The sequence below is a fragment of the Balaenoptera physalus genome, assembly GCF_965194825.1.
Source record: "Balaenoptera physalus genome assembly, chromosome: 15".
Lineage (NCBI taxonomy): Eukaryota > Metazoa > Chordata > Mammalia > Artiodactyla > Balaenopteridae > Balaenoptera > Balaenoptera physalus.
Window position 1 is genome coordinate 68,030,371 of NC_138894.1, and position 20,020 is coordinate 68,050,390.

The 20,020-nt window shown below is 36.3% G+C and overlaps 1 protein-coding gene and 2 long non-coding RNA genes across 6 annotated transcripts in view; 1 reads left to right on the forward strand and 2 right to left on the reverse strand.

The window, feature by feature from the left end:
* Positions 1-4,977, reverse strand: part of LOC309644300 — a 33,819-nt gene extending 28,842 nt beyond the window's left edge. Inside the window, exon 1 of the long non-coding RNA XR_014254363.1 lies at positions 1,200-4,977. This is a non-coding gene — a long non-coding RNA (uncharacterized lncRNA). The remainder of the gene's footprint in view (positions 1-1,199) is intronic.
* The window catches only part of PRKD3 (protein kinase D3), an 83,570-nt gene that overhangs the window by 38,887 nt on the left and 24,663 nt on the right, over positions 1-20,020 (forward strand). For 3 of the 4 annotated variants that reach the window (XM_082427702.1, XM_082427705.1, XM_082427703.1), the window contains exons 3-8: positions 4,986-5,124; positions 6,655-6,786; positions 7,597-7,754; positions 13,062-13,254; positions 16,964-17,041; positions 19,723-19,906. In XM_082427702.1, the coding sequence (XP_082283828.1) occupies positions 4,986-5,124; positions 6,655-6,786; positions 7,597-7,754; positions 13,062-13,254; positions 16,964-17,041; positions 19,723-19,906 (884 nt within the window). The remainder of the gene's footprint in view (positions 1-4,985; positions 5,125-6,654; positions 6,787-7,596; positions 7,755-13,061; positions 13,255-16,963; positions 17,042-19,722; positions 19,907-20,020) is intronic. The other variant, XM_082427704.1, reaches the window with a different exon arrangement.
* Positions 13,278-16,947, reverse strand: LOC309644287. Its single transcript, XR_014254351.1, has 2 exons — positions 16,597-16,947; positions 13,278-16,233 (listed from the first exon to the last, which is right to left on the reverse strand). It is a non-coding gene; the product is annotated as an uncharacterized lncRNA (long non-coding RNA).

Consider the following 20,020-nt stretch of genomic DNA (forward strand, 5'->3'; position numbering starts at 1 on the left):
GTCAAGTTATACATGGATTTTTGATTGCATAGGGGTCAGCACTCCTAGTGCACACATTGTTCTACCGTACACAATTTTTTGCTTATTCATTCCTCTTCTCGTTCAGCATTGCACTTTTTCATTAAAATTTCTTCCTTCGTTAAGAGAGGTATCAGTTTCCAAATACTAGGATACATATTTGTAACTGAGCTTTGTATTGTGTTGTGAAAGCCTTCTACATTGTTGTTTGTATCACATGTCTGTTGGTAGACATTGCAAAATTGTATGAGAAATGTGGGATCAACTCTGCACCTTTAAGGCCCTCGGCCTCTTTCTCCTCCAATGTGTAGTGTATTTTAAAATAAGAAACCAACTCTTGGGGCAAATCATCCTCATTCGTCAGCTCAATAAAGCAATCAGTGTTGCTAACTAGAAGAAATGCTAGTCTGTCATACAGAGTGAAGTAAGTCAGAAAGAGAAAAACAAATACTGTATGCTAACACATATATATGGAATCTAAGGGAAAAAAAAAAAGGTCATGAAGAACCTAGGGGCAAGATGGGAAGAAAGACACAGACCTACTAGAGAATGGACTTGAGGATATGGGGGCTGGGGGAAGGGTAAGCTGTGACAAAGTGAGAGAGTGGCATGGACATATATACACTACCAAACGTAAAATAGATAGCTAGTGGGAAGCAGCTGCATAGCACAGGGAGATCAGCATAGTACAGGGAGATCAGCTCGGTGCTTTGTGACCACCTAGAGGGGTGGGATAGGGAGGGTAGGAGGGAGGGAGATGCAAGAGGGAAGACATATGGGAACATATGTATATATATAACTGATTCACTTTGTTATAAAGCAGAAACTAACACACCATTGTAAAGCAATTATACTCCAATAAAGGTGTTAAAAAAAAAAAAAAGAAAGAAATGCTAATACACTTTGAAACCAAACTGTCAACCAGTTATTTTATCTTTGATGGCAAAATTGCCTTATGGCCAATTAGTTATGTGGCAAAAATGCTTGCTGCAAAGATGTCTATGGCTTTACCATGCTTGGGGTGAAAATACCAGATGTGATTTTAAGCTCCATAGATGATTCCAGTGTGTGACCAAAGGTGAGACATCGTCTTAGGAAATGGTTCTCTTGCTTGAAAACCAATTTCTGAATTTTTAAAAATCATGAACAGTCAATCCCTATATATTCAAATAATTATTAACAGGGTTTTTTTTTTTTTTTAAATAAATTTATTTATTTATTTATTTATTTTGGGGTGTGTTGGGCCTTCGTTTGTGTGCAAGGGCTTTCTGTAGTTGCGATGAGCGGGGCCCACTCTTCATTGCGGTGCGCGGGCCTCTCACTGTCGCGGCCTCTCTTGTTGCGGAGCACAGGCTCCAGACGCGCAGGCTCAGTAGTTGTGGCTCACGGGCCCAGTTGCTCCGCGGCATGTGGGATCTTCCCAGACCAGGGCTCGAACCCGTGTCCCCTGCATTGGCAGGCGGATTCTCAACCGCTGTACCACCAGGGAAGCCCATTAACAGGGTTTTATTTTTTGTTTTTTTGTGGGGTTTTTCCTCAGTACAATTGTTTAGGTTTTTTAAAGTGTGTGTTTATGTTTTATTTCCTTGTTTTCTTCTTTTTAAATGTTTAATATACTCATGCCTCAAGATTCATAGTATTTTTAAAGGTTGGCCACAGTGTTTCCTGATGTTCAGTGACAATATTTAATATTCTCTCTGGCTTTTCTTCAGGCCACATTTTCTTTTACTTCATTTTGTGGGGACCCTTGTTTTCAGAGAATTCCTAAATATCCTGCTAAACACACCTGTAGATCATAATTGTGAATAGCAGAAATCTCTTTTTCACAGGCTAGTTATTACATTTGCTCCCCCTTGGAATTCTGTAATTTCTCAATTATATAGATGAATATAGTGTGTAACCATTTGCTAGAAAGTTACTTTATTCCTTGTCATCACTGAAGACTTTCCAGCTTGGTACACAAATGCTTATTTTAAATAAATATTCTTAATACTCCCTATAATTCTTTTTGTTTGCTCTTTAGTCTCTTAATAATGCTAATATGACTTCATTGGGTCATGTGTTTATCAAGATTATTTTATATGTAATTTTTCTAAGACATAAATTTTTTATTTTAATATTTTTCCTCTCTCATTGATATGTTTATTTAGTTATTTAGTTATGGGGACTTTTAGTTTGGTCAAAACAGTATAAGCGATCCATACAATTTACCAGAGGTAGTTTCTAGAGGGAAGTGTTCCTTGTTGTCTTGCTTTCCATCTTCTTACTGTAAAATCCAGACCCTGATACCTCTTTCCTGGCCGATAGCTTCTGCCTTCTATTTAGGAGCTTGCTCTGTCTCTTCTTGTTCCAGTTCCTGCTACACAGTGCTGTCAGCATTATCCCTTTAAAATACAGATTTGATCATGTTACTGCCTTGCTCTGGAACCCCTTGTCTCTCCCCCTTTGGATATAGAATAATATAAACCACTAGTGTTTATTGATCATAGTGCTGAGTTTTTTATAAACATCAAGTAATTTAATTTTGATAAGGACCATTTAAAGTTAATATTCCTGTTGATCGTTGAGAGGTTAAGCAGCTTATGTAAGGTGCTGTAGTTGGTAGGTTGCAAAGCTTGAACCCAGCTCTGTTGATTCCAAGCTTCTCTGTTTGTATGGTCCCTGTTGGGCTCCTGTGTACTTTTTTGCCTTCTTTCTACCCACGCCCTTCATTCTCCAATCGTAGGGTCCACTGACTTACCTTCTCTCGTTTACCTTGTACTTTCTCAATGATGACCCTTTCACTTTCACTTTCTGCCCGTGGAAACCTTGCTTCTCTTTTTATGATTCTGCTCAAATATCACTGTTGAAGTGATTGTCTACATTCCCAGTTAAAGTTTTTATTCCCTCTTCTAGAATTTTATTTTTCATTCTTGGCATTTCTCTTATCATGTTATATATTTGTTTTATTTCTCTTTCTACTAGATTGTAAGCCCCTGGAAGGCAAAGACTGACTGTCTTACCTTTACAAACCATAGGGCCTTACACTTAGAGGATGTGAATTTTTTAAAAAGTGAATTTTTTAAATGAGTTTTATTCATACAAATATTTTGTTAGAGATTTTATAAGGATGGGTTGTGAAATCCTTTTTATTAATCCTTAAGAATTATTGCAGCTAAGTTATGGGGATGTTTTACTCCCCATTAGATGTTTTCTAATTTAATAATAACTAAATCAAATTTAATAACATTTCAATTTTAAATTAAAATTTAATGAAAATAATTTTTGATTCTATATTTTTACTCTTTTCAATGGAAAATTTTTAAGCTGTTAGAGATACGTTTAAAGCATATTATGAGGTTTTATAAATATTGGTAACTCAAATAATTGAAAAGAGAATGAGCATTATAAAAATTCTAACTATTTCTGCACTTTTTCATTACTTACTCAGTAGGTTTTTAAAAATGCAAATAAACTTTAAAATTTCTAATTAAGTCATTGTTTTCAATTCTTAAAAATTCAACTTTTTCCCAAAAAATTGAGACTTTTTTAGAGATACATGTAAGAATTTTTAATGGGAAAATTAAGGTCACAAAATAAGATGAAGCTAGGTTGGTATCTGCACCTAAAACATATGCCATAAGATCCTAGACTGATGTTAGAATTAGGCTACAAATTAGGCTTGGCCTTTTGCAGTGGGCAAAGTAAACAAGAAGACATGATTAGTTACATGATCAAATTGTTCATATTATAAAACCAACCAGAGAAATTTCTTTTATGGGTCCTCACAAAGAAGGGCTACTATATGAAGTAGGTGAACCATCCTCAGCAACATCCCTGCAAAAATGCGTTTACAGTTTAGTGTGACAGATATATATCAGGCCATTCAGTAGAGGACAGTGACGTACTGTATAGTTCGTTAAAGGATATTCTGTGAGGAGTCAAAATAAATCAGTGAGAGAATACAGTTTTGAAATCAACTAAAGAAATTAGAACTATCTGGAGCAGCATTTCGCAAGGTACTGATAGTTTAGAAAGTGGTCTTCTTAAAAATTGTTTTAAAAATTAAAGTTATTTTGTAAGGCAAGTACTTAAAGTTGTCTCTTAAACAACTTTATTAACTATAAAACATTTTAGACTCACACCTTTATATTTTAGTCCTTGGTATACTAATCCCCAAAGTGTCTCAGTAATGTAGTCACAAAATGTAGAAGCCTTGAAATATTTACACATAGGGCGTATATCAACAGATCTGTAAGTCTCCTGCTCTGGGCAAAGATTTTTTGAAAAGAAAGCTACCATAAAGAATCATGTATTTGTAATTACAGTGAGTATATTAAAGAAAATATTAGATAAATGCTAGGAACTATAGGTCCATTTGGCAGAAATGTAGGAATTGGTATTCCTGTGACTGTAGTTTGGGAATTACTGATCTTCTACCAGCACTATTCAATAGAATTTACTGTGATGATGGAAGTGTTCTATATCTCCACTGTCCAAAATGGTAGCCAGTAGCTAAGGTGGTGATTGAGCACATGGAATGTGGCTAGAGTGACTGAGGAAATAAACTTTTAATTTTATTTAACTTTAATTAAAATTAAATAACTGCATGTGGCTGGTAGCTAACCGTATGGGAAGCTCAGTTCTAGAGGACAGGAAAGACTGCTTATCTTTCAGGCTTTGTAAGAGAAGCACTAAGTTCAAGATTGTATTCTCCATCAGTAACTGAATAAAGAAATTCTGTACTTCTAAGAGACACATGTTTTAAGATAATCAATGATTATTTATATTGCTGACTTTTATATTTTTGAACTTGCAAATTAACCAGGATGCTTGAGCACATGCTTGATCTTTTTGGATATTAATAGAATTGTTAGCAAATAGTGTTAGGCTAAAAACTACATTTAAAATTATTTTATAAGGTTGAGACATTTACTTATAAAAATAGAAAGCTGTCGGTATACTGATATAGGACTATTTTCCTGCAGTTTCCAGAGTGTGGATTCTTTGGCATGTATGACAAAATTCTTCTCTTTCGCCATGACATGAACTCAGAAAATATTTTGCAGCTGATTACCTCAGCAGATGAAATACATGAAGGAGACCTAGTAGAAGTTGTTCTTTCAGGTAAGTCAATCGTTTATTTTGTTGCCTTTCTTTTCAACGAGCCTTATTTTTTGCATTTAACTAAATGCTGTGTTCAATTATACTTTGTACTACAGTTGCTTACTTCTTTCATCTATAATAATGGTTACTATGTGATTTTTACTTTCAGGAAGGTTATATCACAGATGAGGAAGTAGGAAAATAAGCCCTGAATTACTTGAGTGTTACTAAGCTAAGGGAATTATCAATTGAACCAGAAGAGGAATGTGTTCATCTTTTGAGTCAAAGAAATAAAACAATTGCACTGAAATTCTGGTCCCTTTCCCCATTTCTGTGAAGAGCACAGAAGAGAATTAGGGTTCAGAAAAGAAAATGAGAAAAAAAAGGAGAAATAATGAAGATGTGGAAGAGGAAACTGCAGTACTGGTTGATTCCATGACTTAAATAATGCTCTTTCTTTTTTTGTTCTCTGTGGACATTTTCTTATTCTCTCCTTTCCTCTCTCACCCATTCTTGCCATCCATTGTTCTTTAGCTCCTGCTATTATCTCATCCAACAAGTGGGCAGGATTGTTAATGAGAAGTGTAAAGGAACAAAGAATGTATATAGTAGGCCTGCAAAACTTCTTATTTGGCAGCAAAGGAAAGAGGGAGGAAGAGAGGAGAAGGGGAGGGAGGAAAGGAAAGAAATGGAAGAGAAAGAAAGGAAGGAAAGCCAGTCAAGAGTCCAGAGCCCTGCCACCATTTTTTTTCCTCTTCCCAAATTCATCTTTGCAGCCTGTTCTTGAGATCCTCTCTGACCATCACCTTTCCCTATTAGTCTCTAATCCTTCCCATTCATCTTCTCTACCACAACCCCAAATTCTATACACATCGCAATCCTTGTCTTTCTTTTCACTCCAGAGGGGCTTCACTCCCGGTCCTCCCTAGAGGTCATGCTCACATCTATTCCTCCCTTGCCCTGGACCCTACATCAGGCCGCGGGGATATCCACTAATGACTGGCAGGTGGTGTTGAGAGGATGTCTGATGGTGGATGCGTCTGCTGCTGTTGACTTGCCCACAAAGGGGAGAAGAGTATCCTAACCACTAGGACTCTGGAGAACACACAGAGTGTATCCTGGGATCCTAAATTAGAACTGAGTGTGTTTCCCACAGAACCATTGCTATAACTTAATGTTAAGTTCCGCAATTTTTTTTTAACTTTAGTGTTCTATTTCCCAGTACATTATAAGTTAAATAGTTTTTAACTAGCTAAAATAAATCTGACAATTATTTGCAATCTTATCACTCTGAGAAAATGCTTTTGGAGGTCAAAATACCTACCTGTAGACCTACTTTTGGAGCTCAAATTATTTGAAGTTGGTGAAGTTCCTAAAGTAGAGTTTGAAAACCACAATATTAGCTGCTGAAAATAATTTATTTTTATGGTCAAATGAAACTTTCAGAAAAAAAAGATTCTGTGTACTTTGACAAATAAATACGGTCAATATTCTTAATCTCATCACAATTACAAGTACAGGGTTTATTTGAATATTTTTCTTTTTTAAAAGCTTTGGCCACAGTAGAAGACTTTCAGATTCGTCCACATACTCTCTATGTACATTCTTACAAAGCTCCTACTTTTTGTGATTACTGTGGTGAGATGCTCTGGGGATTGGTACGTCAGGGACTGAAATGTGAAGGTATGTGTTCTAAATTTTTGTTTCATTTGAAATAGGATTTCACATTTGCGTTCAGTACTCATCAATGAAAAAACAAGATCATTGGTCAGTGACTAGGTAGTACCCCAGGTTTAGAATTGGAGAGGTATGGTTATTCCGTATTAGAGTTACCAGGGGGTGGGATGCAGGTGCACATTTCTGATTAGTCAATAAATTTTTTCTGTGAAGGGCCAGAGAGTACATATTTTAAATTTTGCTGGCCATGTGGTCTCTTTACAATGACTTAACTTTGCTGTTGTATTGATAGCATGAAAATAGCCATAGACAGGTTGTAAACAAATGAGCATGCTGTGTTCCAATAAAATTATTTATGAACACTGGAATTTGAATTTAATATAATTTTCACATGTCATAGGAGGAATTTGGTACACAGTCCACAGTTTGCTGAAGTTCTTTAAGCCAGAGGTTCTCAAACTTTATCGTTTATCAGAACCACCTTGAGGACTTGTTGAAACGTACTTTGCTAGGCCCCATCCCCAAAGTTTTTGATTCAGTAGGTCTGTGGTGGAGCCCAGTAATTTAGATTTCTAACAGATGCTCAGGTGCTGCCTTGGGGAGCACACCTGAAGAAACTACTGCTTTAGCCAACTTAACCTTTCTAAATAACCTTTCTACACGTGTCCTATTTTTCTTAGTTTGTCATCTGGGTTCTTCATTAGGATAACTATTGCTGCCAGAGAAAATAAATAAAAGAAGCACCTACTTTTTTATGTACACACTTATACAGTAAAGTTTAAAAAAATTTTTTTTAACCTTTTAAAATATATTTAGGCTGTGGATTAAATTACCATAAACGATGTGCCTTCAAGATTCCAAATAACTGTAGTGGTGTAAGAAAGAGACGTCTGTCAAATGTATCCCTGCCAGGACCTGGCCTCTCAGTTCCAAGACCCCTGCAGAATGAATATGTAGCCCTTCCCACTGAAGAGGTATGTATTCTAAGGTAATAGAGGGCATTTTACTACTTACTCCTTATGTTTCTGCAGGATATATAACATCATCGTAAAACATAAGTTGTATACTAAAAAATAGTAACATTCCTATACTTAAGAAACTTAAAATGTATTACTGTAGACAGGGCTTACCAATAGTCATGAATTGCATTTTGTATACTTTATCACTTGGACCACAAGATCAAGCCCCTAACCAGTATCCCGACTCCTGGTCTCCACACTTCACTACAGCTTAATATACAACAACTCTGATTAGATCACTCCCCACTAGGACACCTTTATATATTCTATGTTTCCGACAGTCTGTACTATTCATCATTCCCTGAACATACCCTTTCCCCCCTACATTTGCTCTTCTTGGTATCTATCCTACATGCTTTTTCCAGACCTAGCTCAGCAGCTACCTTACCTGATTCCCCTTTACCTAGAAGTTACTTTTCTGAATGACATAGCACTTTTCAAACCTCCCTAATGGTGTGCATAGCATTCTACCTTAATATCATAGTGTTTGGAGTTTATGATCTATTTAAAGAGGGCAATACTCATGTCTTTGTTTGCCCCACCATGCCCAGCACCATACCTTGTACTTTAGTGGGTACTCACTCATAAATGAATGAGTGTTTGAGTGACACCACTGATCACTGATCCTTAATATTCCAGTGAGGTATATTAGTAGATCTCTATACCATGAGACTGCTGGGACTCAGAACAGTCAAGTGACCTGACTGAAGTCACAGCAAATTAGTAAGCAATATTAGAATTCAGCCCAGATCTGATTATTTGTAAATCAATGACTTTTCCTCATATCTTGTACCCCTCAAGGGTAAGTGTAGTAGATCAGGGAAGAAAGAAATAACCACCTATTCATTTGGTACTACTTAAAGTGACTTCCATCTATAGATTACAGTCTTAACATTTAGTTATTTCTATAACCCTTTTGGTCTTCTGTATATTAATGGCAAAATCAAGTCTTTGGGCTGTTGTCTTGACACCCTCGTCACAAGATTTTGCTAAACTGAGGCACTGGAGTAAAAGCTTCTGAAATTCTTTCACAAAAATCCCATATTTCCATATTGCATAGCCCTACTATGAGATTTTTAAAGTAGAAGAAGAATGCTGTAGCATTAGGAACTGAGAGCAAAGAGTTATTATAAACACATACAAAAGCTTGGGGAAAGATTGGTAATAGAAAAGTTAATACATTTTATACACAAAGTGCACAGGAAACGTAGCTAAGATTGGGAACTGTAGGATGAACGCATGTTGTTTTGAGAACCCCACAAATGATATTGGTGTGTCAGCCGTACCACTGAGTATTGCGAGGTTAGGGAATGGCAGGACAGAGCAGATTAATAATGTGTTATTCACTCATTTATATTTTATCCCAAAGATGAAACTTCCTTAGGGAAATATGAGAAGTAGAGTGACGTGTTTGAATTGGTTAGATTGTGCAGAGTATTTTAGAACAAGTAGAAATTGTAGGGCTTCCCTGGTGGGAATCTGCCTGCCAATGCAGGGGACACGGGTTCGAGCCCTGGTCTGGGAAGATCCCACATGCTGCGGAGCAGCTGGGCCCGTGAGCCACAATTACTGACCCTGCGCATCTGGAGCCTGTGCTCCACAACAACAGAGGCCGCCATAGTGAGAGGCCCGCGCACCGCGATGAAGAGTGGCCCCCACTTGCCACAACTAGAGAAAGCCCTCGCACAGAAATGAAGACCCAACACAGCCATAAACAAACAAACAAACAAACAAACAAATAAAAACGAAATTGTAGACAGGAATGTCTCAGGGTTACATTTGTCAGTCCAAGCATGCAGTCTCAAAATTATGAATAAGGTTACAGTAAGAGAAGAGCTGAGAGCTCATGGAGGAAAATCAGAGGGAAGAAAGAGTGGTAAAAGAGTATACTCTAAAGGAGTGAAGGAGATAGCAGTGCGGAGATGGGAGCAATCTGAACCAAGTTTAGAGAAGAACTAACTCTAAGTGGCTGCACAGCAAGAGCCTCATAACTTCTCAGGTGCCAGTCTTCACGCTGGCTGCTTCACTTAGCTTTTCTGTGTAATCCTCACCCCCGTCCTGGAAGGTATAGCTGTTATCCTGGTTTCGTACCTAAGGCACGAGGAAGAAAAGTTTCTAAGGAGTCAAGATATTAAACTTCATTGACTACTAGATGAGAGAAGACCAGTTGGAATAGAAGCCTTTGAATCTGACTCTGGGGTTGTCATCGTTTACACGTAAGAAAGCAGCTTCTGTTAGTTTCTGAAGTCAGTCTAAAGGGAATCAAGTAAAGAGATGGAGAGGCAGAAGAAGATAGACTGTTCATTGAATGTGGTTAAAATGGAACCACTGAGATTAGAGAAACCAGAATTGAGTGATGGCTATTTGGATATGAGAGAGATCAATGTTCATTGCAATGCATTTGGGAAGTTTTTTTGTTTTTTTTGTTTTTTTTTTTGGCCGTGCCGCACAGCTTGTGGGATCTTAGTTCACGACCGGGGATCAAACCCGCACCCTCAGCAGTGAAAGCGCAGAGTCCTAACCACTGGACACCAGGGAATTCCCCATTTGGGAAAATTCCTGAGGGGATAGGACAGAATCAAAGTAGAAAGAAACTCTTGGGCCTAAGTGTACACTTAAAAGTGGAGATATTTCTTTCATTGAATAATGTTCCAAACTCAAATATATATAATTGGGGAATTGCCCCCTTTAAATGCTTTTATTGCCTTTATTATTTTATATGATTGAGAGTTGGCAATATTGTTATGAAGTTTTTGTGAACAGCACTTCAGCCAAAATTAGTTTAAGCCCACACTGTGGAAATAATTACTTTTAGAAGATTTCTGGCCATACATAAAAAAGAAATAAGAATTTAAGCTAAGCAGTAATTTATAAAGAGAGACATTAAAACAAAGTAAGAAAAGAACTTCCACTCAATTCTAGTTACTCTCATCTGAGTGCTCTCATTTTAACCAAGCGCTCTAGGTAATTCTACCAGCATTCTCTGTCCTCCAAATTCTGGTTAAGTCTGCTGTACCTTTCCTGCCTTCCTCACTAAATAGACGGTAAACCACTGTTACTGGTAAGATTGCAGTATGTGCCCAGGTATGCTGGGATTGGGAAAAGGTTAAGAATCACTGGACTGCTATGTAGAAGAGCCAGGTCTAAGTTTTGATTTTAATACTAATGCTTTAGTAGTATTCATCCCTTTGAGCCTGTTTTTTCATATGTAAAATAGGGATAATAACATAAATAACTACTTCTACTAGACATGAAAAATCAGGTGGCTTCTACAACCACAGTCCCCTGAGTAGTTCCTTATAAACATGCTCTGTACCATGTCCCTGATACCCCAATCCCAGCAGGACCTGACAAAAGGCAAAACTGGCTAAATCAGCCTTTCCACGTTATATGTTTTAAACTTGAGACAAACTAAGTGGTAGAAGCAGAAGCAAGAGAAGCACAGTGTTGAGTCACCACTAGACTAGGGGGCCAGGGATGAGCAAAAGCTTAAAGTATCTGTTTCTAGTTCACACTGGCTGCTTTATCAGCTCTACCGAATCACTGTGGTGCTCCTTTTGCTGAAGGTGTTGTGTAAATGGAGGAGGGGTGGGCCACACTAAAGCAGGGCACCTTAGACAGCTGAAGCATGTAAGTTTGGTTTGGGTTTTAACATTCTTTTTGTACTTTTCATTTTTTTTAAAAAAAATTTATTTATTTAATTTATTTATTTTTGGCTGTGTTGGGTCTTTGTTGCTGTGTGCGGCCTTTCTCTAGTTGCGGCGAGCAGGGGCTACTCTTCATTGCGGGGCTCAGGCTTCTCATTGCGGTGGCTTCTCTTGTTGCGGAGCACAGGCTCTAGGCGTGCAGGCTTCAGTAGTTGTGGCTGACGGGCTCTAGAGCGCAGGCTCAGTAGTTGTGGCGCACGGGCTTAGTTGCTCTGCGGCATGTGGGATCTTCCCGGACCAGGGCTTGAACCCATGTCCCCTGCATTGGCAGGAGGATTCTTAACCACTGTGCCACCAGGGAAGTCCCATCTTTTTGTACTTTTCTTAAACTGCTTCATAATTTTCTTTAGAACATTTCTGGCTACACTTTAGTGAAAAACTATCCATCAGAGGCTGTATCTGTGTTATTTTTATAGTGCTCTCCTCCAATGGTCAGTCCTTTTCTTTTTCCTTCTTCCTACATTTTTCAAAAAAGCCTTTTATTTTCTCCTCCCCTCATTTTTCCTATATACTTCTCTATTTCTTGGTTTTTTCTGGCTTCTTTTGCTTCTAGTGTTGAACATATCAGTGTACCATGACTCAGTTTCTCTGAGTTAGAGACATTACTAGTTATAGAAGGAAGTTCTGGCAGTGAAGATGCAAGCAGCTACAACAAAATCTGTAATACATCTAGGTGGTAGTTAGGTATTTGGATTTTGTTCTTGAGAATATAGACTGTATTCATTTTCATATTTCTGATACAGAGCCTGGCCAGTTATAATCAGTGAATGTTGAATTAATATGATGAACCATATTCATCTGACCTATAATTTAAATTGATTATTTCCTTTGTATACATAGAAAGGTTCATAGTTAAATAATCCATTTATCCCTCAGATTACACAAAAAATTTTAACCAACACCTTCTTTAACTTTCCTTTTTGCTCACCTAAGAGAAAAAACCCAAATAACTGGAAAATACTTAAAATATTAAGGAACTTCCTAAAGCATAATTACTAAGGGTAAAGTTGTTTTAGTGTGTATCTGCCATTGTTTGTATCATCATCATTAATTAAACTTAGATTTTCACATGCTCGTTTTAGTATTTGTTAAAATAAATTAGAAAAACTAAGGCTTGTTTCAGAATGTTTTCACACGTTGTATTCAGTAACTCAGCGTGAGCAGCACTAACATTTTCTGAATATACTTAATTTTCCTGTGATTGATTTCTTGGTAAGGTTTTTGAAGGTATTTGAACATGTTATAAATTCATTTCAAGTTCTGTTTTTTATTTGTAAAATGTCATATGTGCCTGGAAATAACAGTTAATCAGTGAATATATGTATGTGAGGATGAAAATATCTTTTTTTTTTCTAGCATAAATAATAGCAAAAAAATTCTGCACTTTTCTCATTCAAGGGTTGGTAAGCTAAGCTTCCAAAGGAAACTGCTGAGATGCACATTTTTAGGTTTTTGGCTTTAGTGTTTGAAATAAATGACTTTTGTGGTCAAGCCCTGATCTTAATACTTTGTTTTTAATATCGACTTACACTTATGGAAATTACTTATGTTTTAGTCACATGTTCACCAGGAACCCAGTAAGAGAATTCCGTCTTGGAGTGGTCGCCCGATTTGGATGGAAAAGATGGTCATGTGCAGGGTAAAAGTTCCACACACGTTTGCTGTTCACTCTTATACCCGTCCCACGATATGTCAGTACTGCAAGCGGTTATTGAAAGGCCTCTTTCGCCAAGGAATGCAGTGTAAAGGTAGGATTGGATGTTTTTCTTCATTTTTTTAAAAAATTTTATTTATTTATTTATTTATGGCTGCGTTGGGTCTTCGTTTCTGTGCGAGGGCTTTCTCTAGTTGCGGCGAGCAGGGGCCACTCTTCATCGCGGTGTGCGGGCCTCTCATTATCGCAGCCTCTCTTGTTGCAGAGCACAGGCTCCAGACGCGCAGGCTCAGTAGTTGTGGCTCATGGGTCCAGTTGCTCCACGGCATGTGGGATCTTCCCAGACCAGGGCTCGAACCCGTGTCCCCTGCATTGGCAGGCAGATTCTCAACCATTGTGCCACCAGGGAAGCCCGGATGTTTTTCTTAAGTAAAATTTATATTTGTTTTTTGTTAGCAAATACAGGTTTAAAATATTTTTATTTCAGAAGCATTAAGCAAATACCTGTAAATTGGGCTCATAGTTAACTTAAAAAAGATAAAATTAATATGCATGCACCTGCATGCGACGACTAGTATCTGCAATATGTGTATTCTGTACCAGGAGCTGTGCTAAAGAAAAATTAAGAGTATAAACAGAAAAACTAGAATTTGGATCTGAGGTGTGGCTGCTTAACGCTTGCCAATATGGAACAGTTAGTAAGCAGGTAAGCTAACATTTGACCTTAAGTCTTTCTAATTTCAGAGCCAGACACTACCCAAAATATAAAATAATGCCCTCCTCTTGCCATAAAATATTCACACACACACACGCACAACATATTACAGGTGTTTTGTTGTTTTGTTTTTTTTTCTAATTATGTAGCTATGGAGCTGTACAAAAATTGTCATTCCAGACAGTAATCACACTGAAATAGGCAGACTATAGTAGAAGCCACTGGAATTGTAGTGGGGACTACCTGTATTTGGATACTAACCCAGAACACTATCATAGTATTCCAGAAACATCTCTTAATGAACTAGGTTTTTAATAGAATAATGGAATAATTTTCTCCTCTAGTTACGTAATGTTTTAATGCTTTTTAAAGATGCTTTTATCTTTTTGTCTCATATCTTCTTCTCAACAGTGCTGCACAATTATGTGAAAACCAAAATAGAGTTTAAATATGTTTTAAGGCATTGAGCCAAGATAAGATATAAGTAATCTGTCTATAATCTTATGTACTTATTTTTCATGTGATTATTTTAATAGTTCTTGATACTATACTTTTTATATAGAACTATTTGTGGAATTGAATTACCTAGTTTTATCTAGGTAAAACATTAGAGTTGAGATCTTTGCAACAATAAATCCTGTTTACAATGTTGAATCAAATAATTATATGTAAATTTAACTTAAATATATAAGAAAACTTTTCTTGGCAATATATGGCTACATAGGATAATATCATATAGAGAATAGGTTGTACATTTGTTGCCAATATTTAATAACCATCAGGCAGGCTTAATTAAATGTTGAAATTTTATTTTAACAGCTTACTTTTGAATATGAGTTAATATATAAATTAATACTTTAAAATATCAACACTAAAGTGGATTGGCAAGCAGCCACTAAGGAATGTTTTGGGAAAGAACATTAAGAACAGATGTACAAATTCTAGCCAGCAGATAATTTTAGTAAAGGTAGTAAATAACACCATTCTGCTGAGCAGAACAGAAACATTCTAAAACCACATGCAAAAAAGTACAGTATTTTATAAAGGAACTAAAATAAATATGTAGATTAATGAATTTTGAAATAAAATCAGTGAACTCTACCACTGGGTTATTAGTTTAACTTCTTAGAGCTCTAAAAGAATAATGTTTTATGCTTATATTGGTTCAGAAAGTATCAGGTTATATTTCTCTTTAAGTATTTTAGTTATCTATGAAAAAATCATAATTTAATTTAGGGATCCTTGTATTTTTGTAATATGAATTAAGATGCTTAAAAAGTAAAATAGTCATTTTCATTCACTTGTCAAGCTAAGAAAAAAAAATAGTTAAGATAAAACAGTTATGCTGGATCGTTTAAGAAAACATACGATTCTAAGAACAGCAGTTCATTTATTCATTCATCTGTTTATTTTCTACTTTGTTATGTTAAAATTTCAAGGCAGCTTATATAAGCATATATAGAATAAAAGAAAGCATAAACTAGTTAATAAAAACATGGGTAGGAATATAGAGAAGTATAAATGCCTGTCATTAGAACCTACATACTTGGCTGCAGGTGGGCCACAAATTTGGCTCTACATTTCAAAGGGAAAGGGAAACCTTGTTATTTTCAGAATTTGCAAACCTCATGAGATAAAAAACGAATTATTTAAGATGTTTGCAAGATATTAATATTAATATCATGTATGAATTTCTTAGGGTCTCTTATTTTTAAAGATATTACTATATAATGCAAGTTTTATCCTCCACCAAAATATTAATTTCATGGAGCTTTTTCTTGTAATGACCTTTACCCTGTGCTATTGGCATGATTCCCAGAATTTTCTTGAATCACAGGGGTTACAGAATTATTCTAAAGCAGGACTTGAAATTATTTTTACCCATTTATTGTTGGTAGAAGTATCTCAAAGGTTGTGTTAGACAGTAGTTATAGCAGTGGGTCTCAATTTTAGTATTAACTAAAGAAGTCATTAAAGCACACATTTCTCAGCCCCACTCCCAGAGTTGCAGATGTGAGGGGTAGGGCCCAAGAACATGCGTTTCTAACAAGTTCTCAAATGATGCTGCTGCTGCTGGTCTGATGGCCACAGCTGGGAACCACTGAGTTACACAGTAGTATGGAACAGTTGGGGTCTGACACTGATCTGCAATGCAGTCAGCTCTGATGTTCTTGCAGGCTGAACAGAGCCATTTTATAATGCAGGTGAGAGACCTTGTGCATGAGAAGCTCAGTCCTTCCTTACAGGGTTGTATGGGAAAGCCCTTACTAATTCCTAATAAATGGTTGTAGAATCGCAATCCCTTTTCTGCATATGCACCAGGTCCTAATAATTAGGAATTGAAAGTAAGTGCCAGGACTTCCCTGGTGGCGCAGTGGTTAAGAATCCGCCTGCCAATGCAGGGGACACGGGTTCGAGCCCTGGTCCGGAAAGATCCCACATGCCACGGAGCAACTAAGCCTGTGTGCCACAACTACTGAGTCTGCGCTCTAGAGCCCGCGAGCCACAACTACTGAGCCCGCGTGCCTAGAGCCTGTGCTCCGCAACGAGAGAAGCCACCACAATGAGAAACCCGCACACCACAACGAAGAGTAGCCCCCGCTCACCACAACTAGAGAAAAGCCCGCGCGCAGCAACAAAGACCCAATGCAGCCAAGAATAAATAAATAAATACATTTAAAAAAAAAAAAAAAAAAAAAAAAAAGAAAGTAAGTGCCTGACATATGTTTGAAAGGAATTTAATCAGCCTGAGAAACTCTTAAGGGGGATGTGGAAAGAAGAATGTGAGGTAAGGGAAGGAAACATGGAGCTGCAGCAACATTTTGGCAAAGTGTTACGCAAGTAGTATAACTTCATTTTACAGGTATAGAAACTGAGCCCTGGGGGATTAAACAACTATTTAAGAGGTGGTGTCAGAATTTGAAACCAGACCTTTAATCCAAAGCCTGATTTCTTAGTAGAGGAAATCTTTATTATTTCATCATCATTATTAATAATACTCTATGTGTGAGTAAAGAAAGTCTTTAACCATATTCTGATACTGCCTGACTTTTTTATATAAATTAATAAGGTGAATATTTTATTTTAGATTGTAAATTCAACTGCCATAAACGATGTGCATCAAAAGTACCGAGAGACTGCCTTGGAGAGGTTACTTTCAATGGAGGTAAAAGTCCTTTTCTTAATTTCCAGAAAAGATCACAATTCTTTTGTGTATTATCTTTGTATAAGGTTATATTTGCATATTTTATTTTGCTTACTTTGTTTTTTAACTTTGACTTTTCTCTGATGTAATAATCAAGCAAGATACAGAGATCAGTAACAGTATACTTTTAATTATACCTTTCCGTCTTTCCTTTAACCACCTACCACTCTGTAGTCTAATGTGGCCAGTGGTGCTGCACATCCTCTTTTATCTTTAATACTTGTTTTAAAACCCTGCTGTTCTTAGAACTATTTCATATTTCTAGTATTTACTGACTGCTTACTGTATGCCAGGCACTGTTCTAAACTCTTTACATATATTGACATTTAAACCTAAGAACAACCTTTTGAGATAAGGACTTACAGATGAGTAAACTTAGACACAAAAACATTAAAATTAAATAACTTGCCCAAGAAATACAACCAATAAGTGGTAGAGTTGGGATTTGAACCCATATGGTCTGTTTTCTTAGTCCATAGTCTTTTAGAACTTAATGTACTGTCTCACTTTCTCTTTCTCCATCAGATAATCATTAGCGAAACATTTTTGCTTTTTACTGTTTTCTTTTGTTTTTGTTTTGTTTGTTTTCTCTTTTCATTATTATATCACTCAAAGTGATTACCTTTTTTGGAAGGAAGGAGTAATGACTCTAAACTTTCAGCATAATTTTTCCTTAACATTTACATGACTAGTAAAAATTGAATGTAAGTAGTTTTGTAGGAGGAAAAGCATAAGGAGTGGAAATTAAACTCCTCAAGAATTTAACATTTTCTCTTACGGCATGTTTTCTGTGGTTGCTGTTTAACACCATTGACAGAGCATGATTGGTTTTCTCATTTCAGTTACTCGGAATTGATGCAGTTTTTCGATGATTAAAGTCTTTTCTAGATTTATCTAGTTCGTGTATTTTTGTACTTCTCTACCTTTTGACAAATGGATATGAAATACTATTTATATTTATTTTAATGTGCATTTGTCTTTATATTAACGAGTTTGAGCATCTTTCAGATGTTTACTGGTTAATTATGGGGTTTTCCCCTATAAATTACCTGTTCATATGCTATGTATTCTCCTAATTCTTTGTCAGCTTTATTGAGATATGATTTGTATACCTTACAGTTCACACATTTAGTTTATTCACAGTTATGCAGCCATCACTACAGTCTAATTTTAGAACATTTTCATCATACTGAAAAGAACTCTATACCTATTAGTAGTCACTTCCCATCCACTCTTCCCCATTAGCCCTGGCAACCACTAAATCAGCTTTTATCTCTATGGGTTTGTCTATTCTAGACATTTCATATAAATAGAATCATACAATGTGTAGTCTTTTGTGACTGGTTTCTTTCATATAGCATAATGTTTTCAAGGTTCATCCATGTAACATGTATCAATACTTCATTCTTTTTTTATTGATGAATAATATTCCTCTGCATGAATAGACTACACTTTATTTATCCATTCACCAGTCAGTCGATGGTCCTTTGAGTTGTATCTCCTTTGGAGCTATTATGAACAATGCTTCTATGAACATTTGAGTACAGATGAGTACGTATGTTTTCCTTTCACTTGGGTAGATAGCCAGTAGTGGAATTGTTGAGTCATATGGTAACCCTGTGTATAACATTTTGAAGACTGCCAAACTGTTTTCCAAAGCAGCTGTACCATTTTACATTCCCACCAGCAGTGTATGAGGATTCTAATTTCTATGTATCCTTGCCACCACTTGTTATTGTCTGTCATTTTGATTATTGCCATCCTAGTGAGTATGGAGTGATGTCTCATTGTTGTTTTGATTTGCATTTCCCAGATATTGCATATCTTTTTATATACTTATTGGTCATTTTTACATCTGCTTTGGAGAAATATCTATTCTGGTCCTTTGCCCATTTAGGTTATTTATCTTTTTATTATTGAGTTGTAAGAGTTCTTTAAGTATTCTGGATACAAGTCCCTTATTTGATATATGATTTGGAAATGCTTTCTCCCACACTGTGTGCTGTCTTTCACTTTCTTGAGGTATCATTTGCAGCAGAGAAGTTTTTAATTTTGATGAAGTCCAATTTATTTATTTTTTTCTTTTGTCACTTAGGTTTTTGGTGGTATATCTAAGAAGGCTTTGCCTAACTCAAGGTCACAATGTTTACTCCTATGTTTTCTTCTAAGAGTTTTATAGAAAGCTCTTACATTTAGATCTGTGATCCACTTTCAGTTAATTTTTGTAATTGGTTTAAGGAAGAATTCCAATTTCATTTTTTTTGCATGTAAATGTCCAGTTGTCCTAGCACCATATGTTGAACAGACTATTTATTCTTTCTTCATTGTATTGTCTTAGACCCTTGCGGAAAATCAATTGACTAGATGTGTAATAGTGTTAGCCAATCTTTTACTTTGCTTCTAGTATCTTTCGGCATGTCAAAATTTTAAATTCTAATGGAATCAAATTAATTTTCTGCCTTATGGTTTGTACATTTTATATTGTCCTAAGAAATATTTCTTTATCCTGAATCATAAAAATATTTTTCTATATTTTCATTTAAGAATTTTAAAACTTTTTTTCACATTTAGTACACTGTCTCTGTTTAGGTGTATTGATATTCCTTAATATAAAATTCTGAATTCATTTAAAACTTTGCCAGAACCTTCTACTCTGGGAACAGATACAGATATACCAATGGATATTGACAGTAGTGACATGAACAGTGATGGTAGTCGGGGCTTGGATGACACAGAGGAACCATCTCCCCCAGAAGATAAAATGTTCTTCCTGGATCCATCTGATCTTGATGTGGAAAGAGATGAAGAAGCTGTTAAAACAATCAGGTAACGTGTGTGTAAGGACTGCAAGCTACTTCCAAATGCAGGGTCAGTCCAGGAGCTCTGTTAAGAAAGAACAAGCCGCATCTCTTTAAGTAGGACATAAAATGTAATTTAAAA